We start from the raw sequence: 22,177 nt of genomic DNA on the forward strand, positions 1-22,177 counted from the left end.
TATGATGAATTGAGCAGCTATGAACATTGATGTGGCTGTATCTCTGTAGTATGCTGATTTTAAGTCCTTTGGGTATAGGCCAAGGAGTGGGATAGCTGGGTCAAATGGTGGTTCCATTCCAAGCTTTCTGAGGAATCGCCATACTGCTTTCCAGAGTAGCTGCACTAATTTGCAACCCCACCCAGCTGGAATATTTTGAGGGCTTAAAAGCTTAGAATTTTTGCCTGGTGTAGTGGCATATGCCTGTATTCCAGCAGTTAAGAGAGGCTGAGGCAGGAGGATCACAAGTTCCAGGCCAGCCTCAGCAATTTTAGGGAGGCCCTAAGCAATTCAGTGAAACATTGTCTCAAAATAAAAACTAAAAAAGTGCAGTAGTAAAGTGCCCCTGTGTTAAATCCCTGGTACCCAAAAACAAAAAAAAAAAAAAAAAAAAAAGCTTAGATTTAGAAAAAAAATTACTTAATTTTCTTTCCTTTTTTCTTTCTGGGTTTTTTTTTTTTTTTTTTTTTTTTTTTTTTTTTTTTTTTTGAGACCTGCCCCCATCCCTGTTTTTGAGACAGGGTCTCTCTAACTTGCTTAATTGCTGAGGCTTTGAAGTTGTGATCTTCCTGCCTCAGCCTCCTGAGCCACTAGGATCACAGGCAGGCACGACTATGCTGACTTCTAAAACATTCACTTAATTTTTAATTGAATCACTTTTATTATTTTACTACCTTTTATAAAAAATATCAAAGGGATGGAATTAAAACATCAAGGATTCCTTTATTACTCCTGAACAAAAGACAATTTCCTTAACTAAGTAGATAAAGATAACTGCCAGCACAGTGGCTTTGTTCTTGAAATCCATCTAAACTTTACCTATTTTTCTTCTCATATCTTCCCGATATATTGAAGAAAAAAATAAAATATTTTAGAATCTCATCTTGAGAAGGTTAACTCTCCTATAATCATTATTTTTGGCCATTGGCATGCATTCTGTTTAGGATAAGAGTGTTCTATCCACCCTCCTGAAATTTCATTATTTGGAGAAGAATGGGTTACCAGTTCACCTTTAGAGGAGTGGTAGAGGCAATCACTCACTGATCCCTTACCTATTTTGTTTTCCTCTTCCTGACAGAGCTTCCTATTTGTCCACACCAATCTCTGGCCAGAAACTCAGCTAGAACCTCCTTATAATATAATGGAATAGCTAGTTCCTGTGTTAAAATATTATTGTGGCATTTTATTTTTGAAATTCTTTTACTTTGGTTCCAAATTTCATTTTGGTTTACAGACTATATCTGCAAGACCATAATTTCAAAGAGCTGTGACCCTTCTTTTAGACCAGTGTACAGACAACACACATGTATATAACCCTTTCTACTCTTTGGGATTTACCATCATGTGTATAACTCCTATTAAAAGAATAAATGCATAATTCTGAATTCAGAACAACCGACTCTTTGTTTTTATTGTTTTTTTGATTGTATGAACTATACTTGACTTTTTAAATATCCAAGAACACAAAATAATGTGTAAAATACAAGGCGAAGGCACCCCTTAGAGCTTAATCGTCTCATATGGTAGGCTGCTAGCCACATGTAGGCTGCATTTGAAATGTGGCCTGTCTTCACTGAAACATGCTGTAAGTGTAGAATATACATTGAATTTTAAAGACATAATTAAAAACAAATGTAGCTGAGCACAGTGGCACAGGCTTGTAATTGCAGTAACTTGGAAAGAGGGGACAGGATTGCAAGTTTGAAGCCAAACTTGTCAATTTAGTGAGACCATTTCTCAAAGTGAAAAAACAAAACAAAACAAAACTGCTGGGACTTAGCTCAGTGGTAGAACATCCCTGGGTTCAATCCCCAGTACTTATACACAAACAAAAAAAAAAAAACAACAAAACAAAGCAAGAATGTAAAAACATTAACACTAAAGGTGAATATTTTTTAGCATATTGGGTTAAAGAAAACAATATCTGTTTCTTTTCTTTTTACTTTTTAAAATATGACTTAGAAAACTTAAAATTTCATTAAAAAGTATACATTTTTACTGGACAGTACCACCTTAGTAATAATAATTTTAAAAATCATTCTCTTTTATTGGGTTTACCATATCCTAGAGACACTATTTTGGGTTTCAAAGATGATTTAATTGAATTATCACAGTGTTGAAAATGGGTTGCAAATTATTGCCATTTTTCAGAAGGCAAAGCACAATTTAAATTACAAGTCTAAGATTAAGAGAAATATCACATATATTTCTATGTGTAAACAGGTTACACATAAAAATATGCAAAATTAGAAGAAATTATTAGTATATGTAAAGTAGTTATCACAAAGTCTAGCATAAAGCAGGAGATAAATAATCATGATAATAGATAATCAGGAAAGTTAATGCTCATTTGGGGCTTCTAGATGACTTGTAAGTGGATATTTCATAGTAGCAGTCTCCTTCCATGTTGTGGTTCATAGACAAAGTTGCAAGACCTTAAAGATCTATCAATGAACAATAACCAAGAAAGGACATGTTTAATTTAATGTACTTAAACATTTGCATTAAGATTTTTTTTGTGTGTGTATGATTTGGGGGATCAAATCCAGTGGTACTTAACCATTGAGCTACACCCTGACTTTGAGACAAGGTCTCATTAAATTGCCAAGGCTGGACTTGAACTTTTAATCCTACTGTCTTAGCCTTCTGAGTAGGTGAAATTATAGGCATGGGCCACTGTGCCAGGCTAGTGATTTTTTTATTGTTGAAAAAATGGCACATTTCTAAATCTTTACAGTATTACAATTCATTATTACATAAGTAACAGTTTTAAAACCTGAGAACTATTATATTTCTTTAACATATAATTAGAAAATCATCTTCATTATGTCAAATTGTACTATTCATTAATGTTCCAGTTTTTGTCTACCTAGTTCTTAAGTTTGTGTTATCTAAACATATATGATATTCTCCAGAAGTCCAGTATTACAACAATCTCCTTCCTGCTGCTGTTCTACATTTCAATTCACCCTTGTTATATGAGCAGTTTAACTTTTCTAAAACACTAGCTCCATTGTGTCAATCACTTAATCAAAAACACCAAAAGAAAACTAGTGGACTGAATGGTGGGAAGTAGAGTGAGGCCAGTAATTGATAGTGACCTTTGAAAGTTGAATTTCAAGTGGGAAGCTTTTGAGAAGGGGATTAATATGATAAAAGCATTGTTTAACTTGGTTCATGCCAATAACACAATGGCAGATGAATTAGAGACAGCAAAGATGAGTCAGGGCAATTGCTGGGGATCAGGTATACTGGGCTGATAGAAACAAAAATCTTTCTTGTAGGCCCTGGGCCCTGCCAAAGAAATACTACCTTGCTGAGAGGCTCACAGTTTTAATTAATAGAATGCTCCAATTTTTCCAGAACTTGTAGGGTTTAACATACAGAAAATGAAGCAATTTAGTTAAGGGGTAGCCATCTGTATCTGAAGCACAAAAGAATTTCTGTGCTGTGATTGAAGGACTGCTGGGTCATTTCTGCATGTGGGACCCTGCCCAGGAACATCTGGCCTTTTTTTGGGGGGGGGTGGGGTGCTGGGGATCAAACCCAGAGCCTTGTGCTTGCAAGGCAAGCACTCTACCGACTGAGCTATCTCCCCAGTCCCAACAGCTGGCCTTTTTAAGAGCCATGACTATGCTTCTGCCATTAGGATCCCAGGACAGCTGAACCAGACAAAACTTTGTTTCAGTTATTGCTGTAAATTTGCAGGAATCTGTGCTTCTGAAGTATTCTCTAAACTCCCAGAATTCCCTCCCAAGTCATTACTTTGCTAAATCAGACAGAACTGCAAACCTTTTCTCCCTGAGCTAGATAGTCTCTTCAATCATCATGGCTCATTTCACATGTGCAAGAAATGCGACTGTTGTCAGAATAAAAAGGAGTCACTTGTGTCAATGCTACAAACAACAACTATAAATAAATAAAGTTGGAGGATTATGAAGGAAGGGTTCTTCTTCGTGATTCTATTATAATAACTCTCATAAAAGAATCTGGCAGAACTACAAGCTTGCACAAATGCCACCATAACCATATACAAACCCAACAAACCAAAAAACCTCACTTTTCAAGAACATCTGCCCCGCAACTGTTCACCTTGGACTGACACCACTTTTTTGAAATTTACTTTTGTGACTAAGATTGTTTCAAAATATCTGATGTAATCTTCACTTTTGTCTTTAAAAACTTTTCCTTGGGTTAGGGATGTATGTAGCTCAGTGGTAGAGCATTTTGCCTAGCATGCCAGGCCTTGGGTTTGATCCCCAGAACCACAAAACCAAACCAACGACAACAAACACAATTCCCTCAACTTCCTAGAATATGTTAGTAAATCAGGTCAATTTTGCCTGCCATGCAGTATGCCACTCACTGAAATGTCTAGTTTTGCAAAACACATGGCGTATTTTCACCATGTGGCCAAGTTTGTACAGCCAGGAGAGCAAGTCTCAAGTTTGGGGTATGTATGAGCTGAGGTGCAAGGAAAAGTGACTGGAGGTTAACTATGAGAAGGTGAAGGGTTAGGTCTAGGAGAGGGTGCTTTTTTCTTCAGGTTTCTCCATGGTTTCAGATATGCCTATAGTTTACAATGGTGTACACATTCCCATCACAAGACTGTTCTATTCTCAAATAAGTATCATTCCTTGGAGAACCTTTCACTGGTTGTTTTTTATTTTAGTTGACACCAAGAACAGGGATTAGTAGGAGGCAATATTCATGATTGCTTTTTTCTTACACATATAATACGACTGTGTGTTAGATAAAGATTCTCTTGCTTAACGGAGAAAGAATTCTTCTTATTGCCTCTTCAGAACTAGCTCCAGACTAATCCCGTGGGAAACAGAAAAGGAGTTAAGGCAAATGAAGCCAGAGGTATTAGAAGCAGGGAAGGAGGGAGTCCTTAACAGAATCATGTGCCTGAAAATCTAGATGCTTGAGTTACTTGATTTTCGCAATAAATTATCAGAGACTACAGAATCATTTGAGAAAGAGGGGAATTCAGTATAAAGTTTTCAAGAAGAAATGGGAGAGCTGGTAAAAGAAAGTGGAAGTTCCCTTCGTATATTCGGTGGTACTAACATTAGTTTCTCACTCCCTGTAAGCACAACTTCTTTAGCACTCTCTACCTTCAGTCTATGCTAATGTCTTTTCACTTTCTACTCCTGAACTGCTTTAAAGTCCGCCCATGTGTTAAGCCCTAGCTCAATTTCGCTTCCCCCCATCAAGTCCTTCCTGAAGATTATAATTTCCATTTCTTTCTCCATTTCTGAAATATTAAGTTCATACTTATAATCACACTAATTAGTATGTAATAGGTATATAAAAAAATGTGAGCCTACTCCCTTCCAACTAGATAATTCATTTTGGACAAAGATCGCCAAGGTATTCCTACGGTTGAACTGAACGAAATCTTAATTTTCACAAGAAGGCGCAGCCTTCATTGAGACTTCTAACAATCACCTCTCAAATCCCGTCCTCAGTAAGTAACATCCTTATAATCAACCCTATGGTAAAAGCATCAAATTTCGCAAAGACCTGGGCAGGGTGTGAAAAGATCATCTAACAATGCCATTTGCTCACCCGTCAAATAAAGGAGTCGACTAGGGCTCCTGAGCTCACTACCGCTCACATCTTGGCCCGGGTTCACATCATTAGGCAGCCAATTGAACCGTCTGGGTGCCGTGCATCCTGGGAGTTGTAGTTTCCGCCTCTCCCGCAGACCACAAGCTCCACAGAGCGGCTGGAGGACGGTTGCCTGGTGTTATTAGCAAGCGGCAAGTATGGCTGTAGCACGCGCCGATGCGACTTTGCCTCCCGGAGAAGGTAAGGCGGTTCCTACCCCAACATCTCAAGGTTTACTCCAATGAGCCGAAATGAATAGATTCCTGGTAGAGAGGAGAAGCCTGATTTAGAGGTGCAGTTCTGGACCAGTTCCTTTGATGCGGAGTTGTGGGCGACGCGAAGGCGTGCTGCCTTCTGGGAGTTGTAGTCCCGGTGAGTTGTCCAGCTCCGCAGCGGCTGGGCGAGAGCCGTACCGAGGACTTCAGTCCCCAGGAGCCTTCGCGACACCAGCCAGCCTGTCCCGCGCTCCCAAGCCTAGCTGGGCGGTGGGCTTCGGACTGCGGTGACCTTTCTTAAACATTTACTTTGAATTCGGAATGCCCAAAGGAAATTTGCAGGATAAGTCTCTTAGACTTCACGCGTCCTTCTTCCAGCCCTCAGTTCCAAGAACGTTCAGGAACCATTTCCTCAGACTCTTCTCCGTAGACTGACTTGGAACCCTTGGAAGTGGCCAATGGCAGTGATAAAATCTAGGGGTGATCCAGAGCCCACAGTTCTCTACCCCTTGTTCTGCATCCTGGGTGGGGTTTGAGCGTTGCTCAGCAGAGCGCGAGGTGTGGGTGCTGCTGTGTCCGGGAGGTAGCCTGTGGGCGCCGGACCGGAGCTCCTTTGTTTTGGTTACGACACCGAGGCTTGGCAGCCGCCGTGTGGATCCGGGGCAGCACCGACATGGAGCCTGGTCTCCACTACTCAGACCCGGGACTGGGTCTGGGAGCCGTAAATTCTTGGGGCCGGAGTCGATAGACGGTTCTAAGAGATCTCGATCTCTTAGATTGCACATTTCTGGGACAGCACGCAGCTTTCATCGTTCCCCGAGGGCCACAAGACCCCTCACATGCTAAGAGACCTTAGGTAAAGAGATGCTGAGACCCTCCGGGAGAGCAGTCGCGCCTGATTATTTCCTGCAGTAGTCCTAATCTGGGTATAAATTTGAAATTGGCAGTTTCTCTGGGCGCGCCCCCTCTGATAGAAGCTTTTAAAAATTTTCACCTCTATAGCCCACCGAGGGAATTTAACTGACGATGGTAGCAGTTAACGGTTATAGAGCGACATTTTTTGAGCCCGAATGCTTTGCTTATCTCATGTGTGTGTGTGTGTGTGTGTGTGTGTGTGTGTGTGTGTGTGTGTGTGTAGAACAGCATTTATAAGGCAGGTGTTATCATCATTCCCGTTTTACAATAGTAGAAAAAGTGAGCCCAAGTGTGCTTAGGATACCACAGTGGTTAACTGGTGGAGCCAGGATCTGAACGTCTGTTATGCTACACTAAAGGGCTTTGAGAGCTGTGTGTCGGACCTCGGGCCAGCTCTATTCTTTTGGTTTGTCTTTTAATCCTCAGCACCAACCTAGTGAAATAGGTGTATTATTCCATTTTATAGAAGAATTAACTGAACTGGCCTTTGATTTTCAGATAGTTTGGGCACTTAAGGATAGGCCTGTAGTTAGGTTGAAAGTAGGTTGATCTGGGGCTGTAGTCAGTGACAGAGGGCACTTGCCTAGTACATGTGAGGCACTGGGTTCAATCCTTAGCACCGCATACAAAAATACATAGACGAAATAAAGGCATGCTGTCCATCTCAACTACAAAAAAGATTTTTTTTAAAAGTTCAGTTCCGCTAAAAAAGGCCATTATTGCTTTTGTACAAAATATGGAAGTAATAGCTTATACTTAAATGTGAACAATTTCCAAGTATTACTTCATCGAAATTTGAATATCCCAAATCTAGTTTTAACTTGGTGTTTCGGAGGAAAACTTAGTTATTGAATTTGAGGTTATTTAGAGCTTCCAAGATTGCTTTAGCTTTAAATTTTTAAAATTTTATTTTATTGGTTCTTCTTAGTTATACGACAGTAGAATCCATGCTGATAAGATTTTTTTTTTTTTTTTTTTTTTTTTTTTTTGGTGCTGGGGATTGAACCCAGGGCAAGGCAGGCACTCTACCGACTGCGCTATCTCCCCAGCCCCATACTGATAAAATTTTACAAGCAAGAGAAACAAGATGTATCCCATTTGTTTACAATAAAAATGAATTTAAAAAACTTTTACAAGCATAAGATATATCTTATTCTAATTAGGACTCCATTCTTGTGGGTGGGGACGATGGGTAGGAGCTTTAAAATATTGATATTTATTATGTTCCAATACTTTCTAACTTGTATAGAGATTTAATTAGTATAATTCCATCCCTCTGCTCAGCTGTCATATTTTTGTTTTTCTAACGAATTCTCTTCTCTTTTCAAGGATCAGTGATCAATTGGTCAGGGCAGGGACTACAGAAATTAGGTTCAAATTTACCCTGTGAAGCTGATATTCACACTTTGATTCTGGATAAAAATCAAATTATTAAATTGGAAAATCTAGAGAAATGCAAACGATTAATACAGGTGGGTGATGCTATCTGTGAAATAGTTATATAGCAGTAATGCATTATTAAACAAAATAAAGTAATACTATAACCTGACAAAAAGTAACTCAGCAAACCTGGAAAGCAGTAAATGTTGCCTTAAATTTTTATGTAACAACACATTTGTGCTACATTTAGAGTAAACTAGAGAAAGAAGCATTGTTAAAGAAAGAAAACATTTTATGTTGGTAAAATATTGTGTTGTTAAGACAAACTTTTTACTTACTGACTACAGTAGAGTTCATTCAACCAGTCATCATTCAAAAAATGTTTTGGGTCTGTACTATATGTCTGACTATGTTCTAGGTTTTGACTCAGCTTACATTCTCAAGTTATTGCTTTGTTAAAAATGTCTTTAGTAATTGAAGGAGGTCTGATCACTCAGTTTTACCTGTGTTTTCTGTTGCTTAGGAACAACAAAAAAAACTAATAGCTATACAGTAGATAATAGATTTAGAATCTAATATAAGTGAAAGGTACAAATTTGATTTGTGTATTTTAAACCACTGTAATGTGAAAGTAATATACACACACATATATACACATGTATACACACACACATACACACACATGTATATAGTTGTTTGTTTGTTCCTGGGAATAATAACAATGATATGTTTTCTTTCTACAGTTGTCAGTGGCTAATAATCGGCTTGTTCGGATGATGGGTGTGGCCAAACTGACCCAACTTCGTGTATTAAATTTGCCTCATAATAGTATTGGCTATGTGGAAGGACTAAAGGAACTAGTACATTTGGAATGGCTGAATTTAGCAGGAAATAATATCAAGGTAAATTGTGTATTTTATTTATAGTAATTAGGTTTTTTAGTTTTTTTATTACAAATCTATTTTCTATAAAAAAGAAATTGAAACAGTATAAAAACAAGTATGTTTAAAAAAAAAAAAAACTATCTACTTCCACTCTCCAAGAATAACATTTGTTAACATAAACTTAAAAAAAAAAAAAACTCTCATTTTTAAACACATAGTATAGTATTCTTTTAAATGGGTATAAGAATCTATATTATTATATTTAGGAAAAAAGTCATCAAACAAATAGAATGGTAAGGAGAGTGTTTATTTCCTGCTGAATTAAGCTTTAAGTAATATTTAATGGTACAAAGGAGAATATACTGTTTTAAAAGTCATGAGATCTGGATTCTAGTCCTGCTTCTACCACTTTGTAACTATATAATTTTGGATAATAAGTGTCTCTTTGTCTTATTTCTAACTGGACTAGATTAAATGATAGTTATAACTGCCTTTTTTTTGTGTGTGTTCCGGGGAACGAACCCAGGGCCTTGTGCTTACAAGGCAAGCACTCTACCGACTGAGCTATCTCCCCAGCCCCTATAACTGCCTTTTGTTGAGCACTTTATGCTTGTTAATCTCCTAGTCTCACCACAGCTTATAAGATAGAATTAGTTATGATGCCCACCGTATAGATGAAGAAATTGAAGCACAGAGAAGTTAAATAACTTGCCTAAAGTCCACATGTCCAGGAAGTTGCAGAACCAGGATTTAAATCCAGACTATTTGGCTACATTCTAAACCTGTAAGCTCTGTTCTGTACCAGTTTTCATGTTATTATGTTGTTATATTATTATATCATGTTATGTTATTATCTCAGACCAAATATCTGGGATGGTGTGAACTGCCTGTTAGTCCTCTATTCATAGAGGAATAGTGAAAGTGGAAGTTTGTAGCATGACAGTTTACTAAATTTTGTTAGCACTCCTCTTTCTCTTGTTCATCTTTGCCACCCTGCTTCTAATAATAATAAGATTTGGTAGGCAACTTTTTCAACTACAGAACTAGGAAAGAATTTCATTTTGATTTTGAGTGCATTAAATAATGTGATAATTTTCTTGTGATAGGCCATGGAACAAATCAATAGCTGCACAGCCCTACAACACCTTGATTTATCAGACAATAATATACCCCAGATAGGTGATCTGTCCAAATTAATATCCTTGAAGGTAAGTATGTTTTCTGTGTCATTTTTGAAATTTTATTCAAAATACCAAGAAAATGTCATCTGATTAGCCTAAAATCTCTCTCCCATATATGAAGAACAGATTGTTTTTATTTTGATAAGAATTCTATTAGAGTACCAAAATTAAGTATGACATTTTTTATTGTTCTTTTCTTCTCTTTTCTTCTATCTTCTTTCTTTCTTTTTATTGTGACAGAGTCTCAGTATGTTGCCCAGGTTAGTCTCCAAATCCTGGACTCAAGCAATCTTCTTACTTCAGTCTTTCAAATGCTGGGACTGTAAGAACACCTCACTATGCCTGGCTTTGTTGTTAGTTTCTGTAACTGATTTGTTTTATGTGGAAGTGATTATTATAGTTAAAATTAATTCTTATTTACCATTCTCAGCACATGATGGAATTTCCTTCATGCTCAATCAGCAAATGCTAGTGGCTTTAGTTATATAGTACATAATACATTGGTAAGGTTGAATGTAACATAACCTGAACTTGAGTCCTTTTATTGTTTGTTTTGTTTAATGTGGGGTGTTGTTATGTTTTGTTGTGTGGCTCCTGGTCTCAAGTGATCCTCCTGCCTCAGCCTCTTAAGAGCTGGTGCCATACATGACTGGGACTTACATGTGTGCACAACCATGCTTGACTGAGCTTAGTTTTTTGGTTTTGTTTTTTGTTATTTTTTTTTGACACTTAGGATTGCCATTTTTTTTAGTAGTCGTTACTATTTAATTATCAATTAATTTCACCTTCTTTTAAAAAATTAACATGTAGCATATAGTACTTTTTAAAAATAAATATATTTAGTTGTAGATGAACACAATACCTTTATTTTATTTATTTATTTATTTTTATGTGGTGCTGAGGATCAAACCCAGTGCCTCACATGTGTCAGGCAAGTGCTCTACCACTGAGCTACAACCCCAACCCACAGCATATAGTACTTTTTAATGAAGGGTAATGTATCATGTAATCAACAGATGAAATCACAGCTTCAAAAAAAAAAATGTGGGGCCTTTTCTGTATTTTTGATTCATTGGAGATTACTAGCATCAGAATGCCTCAGAAGCAGCATCTTAGCTCTGTGTTTTTTCAGCAGAAATCACTTTTAGCAATAACTATACTAAACAAGTTGATGTAGACAGATACCACCCTCTTAGATGCTAAGAGAATTCAAATGAACTAAAAATAATGGAGCACTTTAGTTTTTTTTTTTTTTTTTTTTTTTCTGGAATGGAAATATGATTTATTAGATCAGAATCCTGAATATTGAGTCTTGTTCTTATTCTTGATTGTTGCATTAGCCTCATATCCAAGTAGCACATTCTGCTTTCCTCTAGCTTTTGTTTTGTTTTGTTTTGTGGTACTGGGGATTAAACCCAGGGCCTAGCACTTGGTAGGCAAGCACTGTACTGCTGAGCTAGTTCTGCAGCCTTTTAAATTTTATTTCACTCCATTTTTAAATCAGGATCTTGCTAAGTTGCCTAGGCTGGCCTTGAATTTAATGATCTTCCTTCAGTCTCCCGAGTAAATGGGATCATAAGCATGCACCAGTGCACTTGGCTTCCTCCAGTTTTTAGTTTCCAGAAGAATGTAGTTGTAAAATATGGACTATTTTATTAATTTTTTTTGCAGTGCTAAGAAGTAAATCCAGGGCCTTGTGCATGCCAAGCAAGTGCTTTACCACTGAAATGCATCCCTAGTCCCTATATGATTGTTTTAATGACTTTTTGTTCACTTTATCCCCTTTATTTTGGTGTTTTGAAGGAAATGAATGAGAGTATTGGAAACTGCTCTCCTTTTTTTTTTTTTTTTTTTGCGGTGCTGGGGATTGAACCCTGGGCGTTGTGCATACAAGGCAGGCACTGCTCTCTGATTTAAATAAGGTAAATCTCACAGCCTGCTATTTACTACATCAAACATGTGTTCTTGAACAATTCCTTAACTTTTTTTGAACTTAAGATGCTGACATGAAAAGAGAAGATTGGAACAGAATACCTCCTAGGACCCTTCTAAGTATTAGTATTCTTTGTGTGCAATGACAAGTATAACAAAATAGATTCCTTTATTTTTGCATATGTCATTTTGATGTTGTCTGACCAATTTATTTGTAATCTATTCATTGGCAATTCATACTGTTTTTACCTTCAAGACCCTGCTTTTACATGGAAACATCATCACCTCGCTTAGAATGGCACCTGCTTATCTACCCAGAAGTCTTGCTATACTGTCTTTGGCAGAAAATGAAATCCGGGACTTAAATGAGGTAAAATTTGAAGATATTCTGTGAGATCCAGGACATTGGAAAGTCCAGGAGAGGCATTGGAGAGGTTAGTGAGCTCACTTTTAGACTGTGAGCTTCTTGGAAGAAAATGCCATCAGGATGAAACACTTGCCTCTAGATGATCATTATTTTTTTTCCTACCTTTTCTGGATGTAAGTCAGACATTAAGGTTTAATTTTATTTGTAATACTGCAGTTATCACCTTGGGAGGTGATTGGTGGTAGTGAGACATCTACATTACAGGGGTTACTAAGGCACCCTATCCACCTTCCTGCTGTTATGTTTTCAAAATGGGGATCTCTCTCCTAATGCTGCTACTTTCTAAGGGAATCTATTCAGCAAAGACAAATGGCCATATTGTTGGAATTTTGGAAATCAGTTGCTAATGGAAGAGTATTACTTGTTGCTTTTCAGAACAAGGGGGAAATTGTTAAATTCTAAAATGCTGCCAAAGATGCGTAATCAGTGGAAACCCCGTGCTTGACACTGAACAGTCCATTTTGTTCAATATATATCCTTTGTTCCAGATCTCTTTTTTGGCATCCTTAACTGAATTGAAGCAGTTGTCAATCATGAACAATCCTTGTGTGATGGCAACACCATCCATTCCCGGGTTTGACTATCGACCATACATTGTCAGCTGGTGCTTGAATTTGAGAGTCCTAGATGGATATGTGATTTCTCAGAAAGAAAGGTGAATGTGACCTCTTTAATATCACATTAATCATGGAAGTTACTGAAAAGATTTCTAACATACTAGAGATTAATAAATTGACTGTTTCTTAAAATTATATTTAGAAATTAAAAGAGCATTACTGCAATCAAATAGCAGACTATATGCTGATTATTTAGGATTGTCTCCTCCTTTTGAAAAAAGTACAAGAAATAAGTATCAGCCCCAGAGGTTGTGGGTAATGAGTTAAATTAGTGCCCAACTTATATTAATTTAATTTTGAAGAGGTTTTTTCTTAATCAGTTGTTTGGCACTTGAAACACTTTTGCATAGAAATGAGGTTATAGGTTTTGTGGAGGATCTCAGATCAATTCCACAAAAGCTTGTAACCTATCACATATTTAAGGTAAATGTTAATAATGATATCTTAGAGCTTAGGGCTAATGATGTAGCTCAGTGGTAGAGCCCTTCTCTAGCATGCACAGGACCCTGGGTTTGTCCCCAGCACCGCCCCCCCCCAAAAAAAAAAAACTGACAAAATTAACCCAATTACCTTTTATAATGCATGCAGAGCTGTAATTTGGAACTAATAGCAGACATACTGATTGGTCTTCCCCATCTCATACCTGTGAACCAGCAGAAGTAGAACTTCCCCATCTCTGGACCATTGATGGTTTCTGTGGCTTGGACTGGGAGCTTGGCAAGGTGGAGTCATCGGGATACTAGCACAAGATCAGTGGAATCAATGTGTTATAAGAGATAAGGAGCTAGAATGTGGAGAAGAGGGGTGGAATTCGAGGGAATGAGATGAAAGTTATTTTTTTTTTTAACCATGCTTTATTTCACTTTTTGCTCTTAGTACATACACACATGCATTTATGAACACAGTACTTGCATTCTCCCTTACTTTTTAAAATCCTCTGTACCACAGACAGGTTACTTGAGGGGTTTCCTGATCGGAGGATAAATGGCATATTGCAGTGTTTCCCTTTTCCTTCTTACTGACATTTCATGTAGTTGCTGGATAGAGCAGGAAGCAGTGAGGAGTGGCATCCAGGAGCTAAATAGTGGTGGTGCTGGTACAGATTAAGGGATATATGTCAGCTCTAATTTGCCTTTAAAAAGGTTGGCTTTTCCTTTTTCCTGCAGTTAAGTGTTGCTTTGAAAAGAAATCTTATTTCGTTTCAAACTGATTAGTTCTAAAATTAGAATATAGATTTACTTGAATTATCTTCTCTGGATCTTCATTTAGGAGAAAGAAGATATAATTATTATGTTTTTCTATACTGGCAGCATTTTCATTTCTGGGAGGCAATGTGGTGAGGCGAACAAAGATAATGATCTCCCATAGTAGTCCAACTTCAACATGGCCAGCCTTGTTTAATTTCTGTACCTTCATTCACTCTCCCTTTTTCTGTATTTTTTTGAAGGAAATCTTAGTTTACATATTTCATCTGTGAATATTTTAGTATTAAGCTCTTAAAGGGGTAAACACAAAGCTATTATTACATCTCAAAAAATTAAGGATAATTAACCAGGCGCAGCAGCACATGCCTATAATCCCAGCTGCTCAGGAGGCTGAGGCAGGAGGATCGAGAGTTCAAAGCTAGATTCAGCAACTTAGTGAGGCCCTGAGCAACTCAGTGAGACCCCGCCTCTAAAGAAAATACAAAATAGAACTGGGGATGTGGTTCAGTTGTTGAGTGCCTCTGAGTTCAATCCCTGGTACCCCCCAAAAATTAAGGATAATTTTGTAATTATAGATATTCAATCAGAGCTTGCATTTCTAATAGTTTTTATATTTTTAAAATGTGGATTTTGGGCTGGAGTTGTGACTCAGTGGTAAAGTGCTTGCCTAGCATATGTGAGGCACTGGGTTCAATTCTCAACACTGCATATAAATAAATAAAAAATACAGGTCCACCAATGACTTAAAAAAAAATTTTTTTTTTTAAATGTGGATTTTTTGATATAAGATTCAAATAAGGCCATATTTTGCAACTGGTTGATATTGCTCTTAAATTCCTATTTTTAGTTTCTTAAAATAACAATTAATTATTATTGCATGCTCCGTAGGTTAATTATGCTGATTGGGTGATTTTTCACTTGGGATCTAATATCCCTGCAGTCAAATCACACATGGGGACCGAGTGATCTGAAGGCTTGACTTAACCAGATGTCCAAGATGACTCCCTTAATCCCTTAAATCTCTTTATCCTCTCTTATTATCTTTGCTTCCCCCACCGCCTTGGTTGTTGAAGAAATTGAATTATTTGGCCTAAAGAGTTTTCCATTGTCTGCTAATTTTGCTGGTTATTTCCTATGTCCTTTGATTTGTTTTCTCTTTTGTGTTACCCAAAAATTGACAACTGGATATGAAGATTTGAGCAGATTCAGGTTTGATTTTTTTGAAGGGAGGACTGCTTTGTGTCTTCTATTGGATAGCATCCAGTGTCTGGTTGTCTCACATGATCATGATCAAAACCTAAAATAATTGATTAAGGGTTGCAAAATAGTGAAACTCTAATTTTTTCTTTCAGTTATTTCTTAACTGGAATAATTCTATGAAGTTTCTTTTCCCCATTGATATAGTTTGTATAGGAAAGAAAGAATTAATGGTATTTAATTATTGCTTTTATTTTCCACTTTTATAAAATAAGTTGGTGGTTTACTAGCATTCTCTGTGACTAGTTAGCTCTTTATTTTAAAAATTGTCCTTATGAACTAATGGATTTAAATGCAATTAATTTACATAGGTACTTCAGTTTGATAAAGTGAATGGAGAAAATATTCATTGCTCCTTAGCAAATAATTTAAAAATATTTGGAGTCATTAATTCAATGTTATGGAAATGTCCCTAAGAAAAAAGCTTTAAAACTTTTTTAGAGTAAAGGAAGTGAGTCAGAAGGATAGACTTTTAAGACTTGAGTGGATTTATGAAAAACATCCACTGGTTTTATAAAACTTAAGAAGGACGATCATTGTTGCTTAATAATGTATTTTTTTTGTTTTTTAATTTATTTTTATTGTAAACAAATGGGATACATGTTGTTTTTGTTTGCACATAGAGTAACAGCATACCATTTGCATAATCATACATTTACATAGGGTAATGATGTTTGATTCATTCTGTTATTTTTTCCTTCCCCCCCACCCATCCCACCCCTCTTTTCCCTCTATACAGTCCCTCCTTCCTCCATTCTTGCCCCCCTCTCACCCCCTATTATGTGTCATCATCTGCTTATCAGCGAGATCATTCATCCTTTGGTTTTTTGAGATTGGCTTATCTCACTTAGCATGATATTCTCCAGTTTCATCCATTTGCCTGCAAATGCCATAATTTTATTATTTTTTATAGCTGAGTAATATTCCATTGTACATACATACCACAGTTTCTTTATCCATTCATTAATTGAAGGACATCTAGGTTGGTTCCACAGTCTGGCTATTGTGAATTGAGTAGCTATGAACATTGATGTGGCTATATCTCTGTAGTATGCTGATTTTAAGTCCTTTGGGTATAGGCCAAGGAGTGGGATAGCTGAGTCAAATAGTGGTTCCATTCCAAGTTTTCTAAGGAATCTCCACACTGCTTTCCAGAGTGGCTACACTAATTTGCATCCCCACCAGCAATGTATGAGTGTACCTTTTCCCCCACATCCTCTCCAACACCTATTGTTGCTTGTATTCTTGATAATCCCCATGCTAATTGGGGTGAGATGGAATCTTAGTGTAGTTTTGATTTGCATTTCTCTTATTACTAAAGATGTTGAACGTTTTTTCATATATCTGTTGATTGCTTGTAGATCTTCTGTGAAGCGTCTGTTCATATCCTTAGCCCATTTGTTGATTGAATTCTTGGTGTAGAGTTTTTTGAGTTTTTTATATATTCTGGAAATTAGTGCTCTATCTGAAGTATGAGTGGCAAAGATATTCTCCCACTCTGTAGGCTCTCTCTTCGCGTTGCTGATAGTTTCCTTTGCTGAGAGAAAGCTATTTAGTTTGAATCTATCCCAGTTATTGATTCTTGCTTTTATTTCTTGTGCTATGGGAGTCCTGCTAAGGAAGTCTGATCCTAAGCCAACATGTTGAAGATTTGGACCTACTTTTTCTTCTATAATCTGCAGGGTCTCTGGTCTGATTCCGAGGTCCTTGATACATTTTGAGTTGAGTTTTGTGCAGGGTGAGAGATAGGGGTTTAATTTCATTCTGTTGCATATGGATTTCCAGTTTTCCCAGCACCATTTGTTGAAGAGGCTGTCTTTTCTCCATTGCATATTTTTGGCACCTTTGTCTAGAATGAGAAAATTGTATTTATTTGGGTTTGTGTCTGTGTCCTCTATTCTGTACCATTGATCTTCCTGTCTATTTTGGTGCCAATACCATGCCGTTTTTGTTACTATTGCTTTGTAGTACAGTTGAAGGTCTGGTATTGGGATACCCCCTGCTTCACTCTTCCTGCTAAGGATTGCTTTAGCTATTCTGGGTTTCTTATTCTTTCAGATGAATTTCATAATTGCTTGCTCTATTTCTGTAAGAAATTGGGATTTTAATTGGAATTGCATTGAATCTGTGTAGCACTTTTGGTAGTATGGCCATTTTGACAATATGAATTCTGCCTATCCAAGAACATGGGAGATCTTTCCATCTTCTAAGGTCTTCCTCAATTTCTTTCTTCAATGTTTTGCAGTTTTCATTGTAGAGATCTTTTATCTCATTAACAATGTATTTTGAACACCCCAGTGTCATCATCTCTTTTTTATTTCCTTCAATTCCAGTTTAAAAGCTGAATGGCTCTATAGTCAAGGCAAGGGGAGAGCATATCGGCCTGGCCAGCATATCCAGCTTGTTCAGTATCTAGCTACAGTCTGCCCTCTCACTTCTACACTGGGTCTTCAAACTGCAGAGGATGCCAAACTAGAGAAGATTCTGAGTAAGCAGAGGTAAACCCATTTATTTGTGGCAGTTGATGAATTTACAAGTGAAAATACCTCTAAGTCTTTTGTATGGTTATAGTGGGCCAGAAGCCAGCGTTTTTGCCTACATCTCCAGGCACTCATGCCCCTTGTCAGTGCAGTAGTCCTGCTGGAAAGCTGAACCACACAAGTGTAGCTTGCTCTGTGGCATCTGTATTACCAATAATTTCTCAATGGGGAGGAGCCAAGCAATATAATCTGGAGGAATGGAACTTTTAAAAAAATGTATTTGTCAGGGGCTGGGAGGGTGTGTAACTCAGTGTGGTAGAGTGTTTGCCTGCCATGTTCAATTTCCAGCACCTCAAAAAAAATGTATTTGACTTTTTAATGTAGGTGTGTCATATGGGTTTTTAAAGACTTTTTAATGTAGGTGTGTCATATGGGTATATTAAGAAGTATAGATAGAAGTATTCAGTAGTTTCTTTGTTTATCAGAGATCCTGCCTTGAAATGTTTCTGTATGTGTATAAATGTGTATATAAGGGTGTCTATGTAATTTAAAAATGTTTTAACCTTGTTTTTTTTTTTTTTTTTAGTGTTTCCAAATGAGACTATAATTTGCCAGTGATTAAAGGTTCTTGCTTTGTAAACTTATAAACATTTACCTTTTTGACATTGTTACCTAGGAAGAACAAGAGCTTTCTCTTTTGGTTTATGCTGGGTGACATCAAATGTTATTGATTTTTAGGTTTCACCAGAGGCAACTGATGAACCAAAGCCAAAATGAAGAGATATCTCCTCTTGCTCCTGTTGAAACAAGGGCACCCCTTGTACCTGAGCATTCAAGCCCAGTTCAAGATTGCCAGACTGTCCAGGAAAGTGGTAAGAAATTAATTTATCTTTGATCATTTTTCTTCAGGTCATTTAATTTATTTGGTATCATAACACAGAAAAAATACATATTTTATAAATTCTCATTTAACTTCAGTGATCATTTGGATCTGCTATTTTATATATGTATATGTACATATGTATGTATATAATTATGGCTTCTAATTTTTAAAAACATTTCAAGGACCATAAACCTTTTGTATGGACTTGAGGCTTTTGAGTATTATGATTATTACAAAAATTCATATTCTTAAAAATGTTTGGTTTGATGTTTTAGGTATATTGGAGGAAATCATTGAAAACATTGTATTGTATTTTACTATATTTCAAGGAATAGATTTCATTAAAAGCATACAACTAACAAAACTCTTTATTCAATGACTTAAGTGATAACTCTGTTGATTCTTCTAGAACCTGTCATCCAAGTCAACTCTTGGGTTGGGATAAGCAATAATGATGATCAATTATATACTGTTAAGAATAGCTTTCCAGCTTCAACACATGCTACAAGATATTCTCGAAATGACCTCCACCTGGAAGACATACAGACAGATGAGGACAAGTTAAACTGTAGTCTTCTCTCTTCAGAATCTACATTTATGCCAGTTGCATCAGGACTATCTCCAGTATCACCTACAGTTGAGCTGAGGCTGCAGGGCATTAACTTGGGCCTCGAAGATGATGGTGTTGCAGATGAATCTGTGAAGGGGCTGGAAAACCAGGATTTGGATAAAGAAGAAGAAAAGGCTTCATGGGGTTCAAATGAAAATTCTGTTCAGATGCTGAAGAGTAAGATCAGTTCAGAGATAAATGAAAAAGCTGGGCTGTTACCTTGTCCTGAGCCAGCAATAATCAGTGCTATCTTGAAGGATGATAACCACAGTCTAACATCTGTGTCAGTTGGACACAGTGTCTCCCATTCAGAAACAGATAGTGAGGAAATCATGTCTGAAACAACTTCAGAGAAATTTCCCTGCAGGATTTTAACCCAAAGATCTGTTGGTTTGGGACAAGATAAATTTACACTTCAGAAATTGAATGAAGCAGCCACAAAGCTTCAGGCCCATTGGCGGGGCTTTTATGCCAGGAACTATAATCCTCAAGCAAAAGAGGTGCGTTATGAAATCCGACTGCGCAGAATGCAGGAACACATTGTCTGCTTAACTGAAGAAGTAAGGAGGTGGGTCAGAAATCTCTCTGGGTTCTGTTTTGTTGGTTTGAAGGTGTCAGATTCTTAAGTCGTTTGAAACACTGTGTTTTTGTTCATGACATGTAGCTACTGTTGGCTTACTTGTTTGTCTTTGAGAATAGACTGAAAACATTTTGAAAGTACAGTTTGTCATATGCATCCCAATCCTCTGCAGAGGAATTGGTACATGGATGTAGTATCACACAAAATGTTGAATCAATGTGAACTATAAAGGCATGTATACTTCTAAACATAAAAAGGTCCAGATAATACAGCAAATTTGCATAAGTAAAAGAAAGAGAAGATGAGAGAGTAGATGGCATAAGACTTAGAGAAAATAGCAGGAACTTAAAAGGAACTAAAATTTTGCAATTACAGTAGGAATTATTTCTTAATTCCGTGGCTCACATGATTTATTGACCGCCAACCCAAGGAAATTAGGGTTTCATTAGCATTACAGCTAGCAATATTTATTCAAATTGTCAGATGGAAGAGGAGAAGGAGCAAAGGATACTGAGAAAGGGATAACCTGAATGGTAGGAAAACTAAGAGGATAAATATCCAGTTCCACAGGGGAAGTTGTTTCAGGAAAGATGACAAGTGCCTTAGGAAGGAGAGAGAACTAGACTAGATTTAGCAGTTGGAGGTTGTTGGTAATTGTGTTGGTGACCCTTAAGACTATTTTCTGGTGTCATGATTTGCTAATGTACTTATAGAACTCTGGAGTATTCTTCTGTTTATAGTTATGGTTTATTTCAGCAAAAGTATACAGATTAAAATCATCAAAGAAAAATGGCACATAGCAGAGTCCAGGAGAGGTCAGGTACAAGTTTCAGTTGTGTTCTCCCAGTTGTGTTGTACATACAGGGCTTAATTCTCACAGCTATGATGTATGACAACACATACAAATTCTTGCCAACCAGGTATGCTCATTTGAGTACTGGTGTTCAGGGTTTTTATTTGGGGGTCAGTCATAGGGATTGAGTGTTTATGTGTGTGACCTTAACTACTCAGACATCAGGCTCCTTAGAAGTCATACTGATGCACTGTGGCCTAGAGCCCCAGGTGAACAAAACAGGGATTCATTAGGCATCACATTGTTGGCATAAACAGTCTGTGTGACTCAAGACTCTATGTGTACAAAGATATACAGGATATTCCAGTGACTCAGATTGAAGTTTATCTCTCAGGAGTCTGTCAGCGGCAGGTCCTATCTTTGGAACATGCAGGCTTGAATGTCAGTCCTGCTGAGTTAACCCTTTGCTGCACAGTGACTTTCCTAAGAGCACCTTTAGTGGTGTGGGATGATGAAAACCAGTTTGAAATAGGTCGAATAGTAAATGGGAGGTAAAGAGTTTAAAGAATGAGTGTAGCCAACTCTTGGGAAGTGTTTCTTTAAGAAGAGAGTAGATGATTGCTGGAGGAGAATCTGGAGTTAAGGAAGATTCTCTTTTAAAGATGGGTGTTTAGGGCTGGGGATGTAGGTCAGTTAGGCCCTGGGTTCAATCCCTAGCACCAAAAAAAAAAAAAAAAATGGATGTTTAGGTGTTGATGAGAATGATTCAATGAAGGGGAAAAACTGATGGTGTGGAAGAAAAAAGGGATTGACGTTCTTGAGGTGCAAGAAGAAGGGATCCAAAGTGCAAGTAGAGGAAGTGGCCTGAGGTAGAAGCAGGAGAATGTAAGGTGGTGTGTTCGCTGGTGGGAGCATGGGAAAGTCCTGTCTGATGTGTGGTCTTTTTCAGTAACGTATCAGTTGCAGTCCATACTTAAAAATGAGAAGAGAAGTGAGGGTTGAAGTATGAGGTATGAGGTGTAGAATTCACTTGAGTGAATATGAACTGGGTGTGGCGGTGCACCCAGCTACTCTGGAGGCTGAGGCAGGAGGATCACTTGAGCCCAGGAGTTGGAGACCAACCTAGGCAACATTGACCCATCTCAAAGAAGAAGTCAGGTTGT

The 22,177-nt window shown here is 37.4% G+C and overlaps 1 protein-coding gene across 2 annotated transcripts in view; it reads left to right on the forward strand.

The window, feature by feature from the left end:
* The window catches only part of CEP97 (centrosomal protein 97), a 55,426-nt gene that overhangs the window by 24,701 nt on the left and 8,548 nt on the right, over window positions 1-22,177 (forward strand). The window contains exons 2-10 of one of the 2 annotated variants that reach the window (XM_079101385.1): window positions 5,689-5,856; window positions 8,115-8,257; window positions 8,909-9,067; window positions 10,156-10,257; window positions 12,419-12,532; window positions 13,078-13,244; window positions 18,002-18,166; window positions 18,887-19,020; window positions 19,441-20,209. In XM_079101385.1, coding sequence (XP_078957511.1) covers window positions 5,814-5,856; window positions 8,115-8,257; window positions 8,909-9,067; window positions 10,156-10,257; window positions 12,419-12,532; window positions 13,078-13,244; window positions 18,002-18,166; window positions 18,887-19,020; window positions 19,441-20,209 — 1,796 coding nt within the window. In that variant the 5' untranslated portion in view covers window positions 5,689-5,813. Of the gene's footprint in view, window positions 1-5,688; window positions 5,857-8,114; window positions 8,258-8,908; window positions 9,068-10,155; window positions 10,258-12,418; window positions 12,533-13,077; window positions 13,245-18,001; window positions 18,167-18,886; window positions 19,021-19,440; window positions 20,210-22,177 lie in introns of those variants that run through there. The other variant, XM_079101386.1, reaches the window with a different exon arrangement.

Source organism: Sciurus vulgaris (genome assembly GCF_902686455.1).
Source record: "Sciurus vulgaris genome assembly, chromosome: 10".
NCBI classification, from domain to species: domain Eukaryota; kingdom Metazoa; phylum Chordata; class Mammalia; order Rodentia; family Sciuridae; genus Sciurus; species Sciurus vulgaris.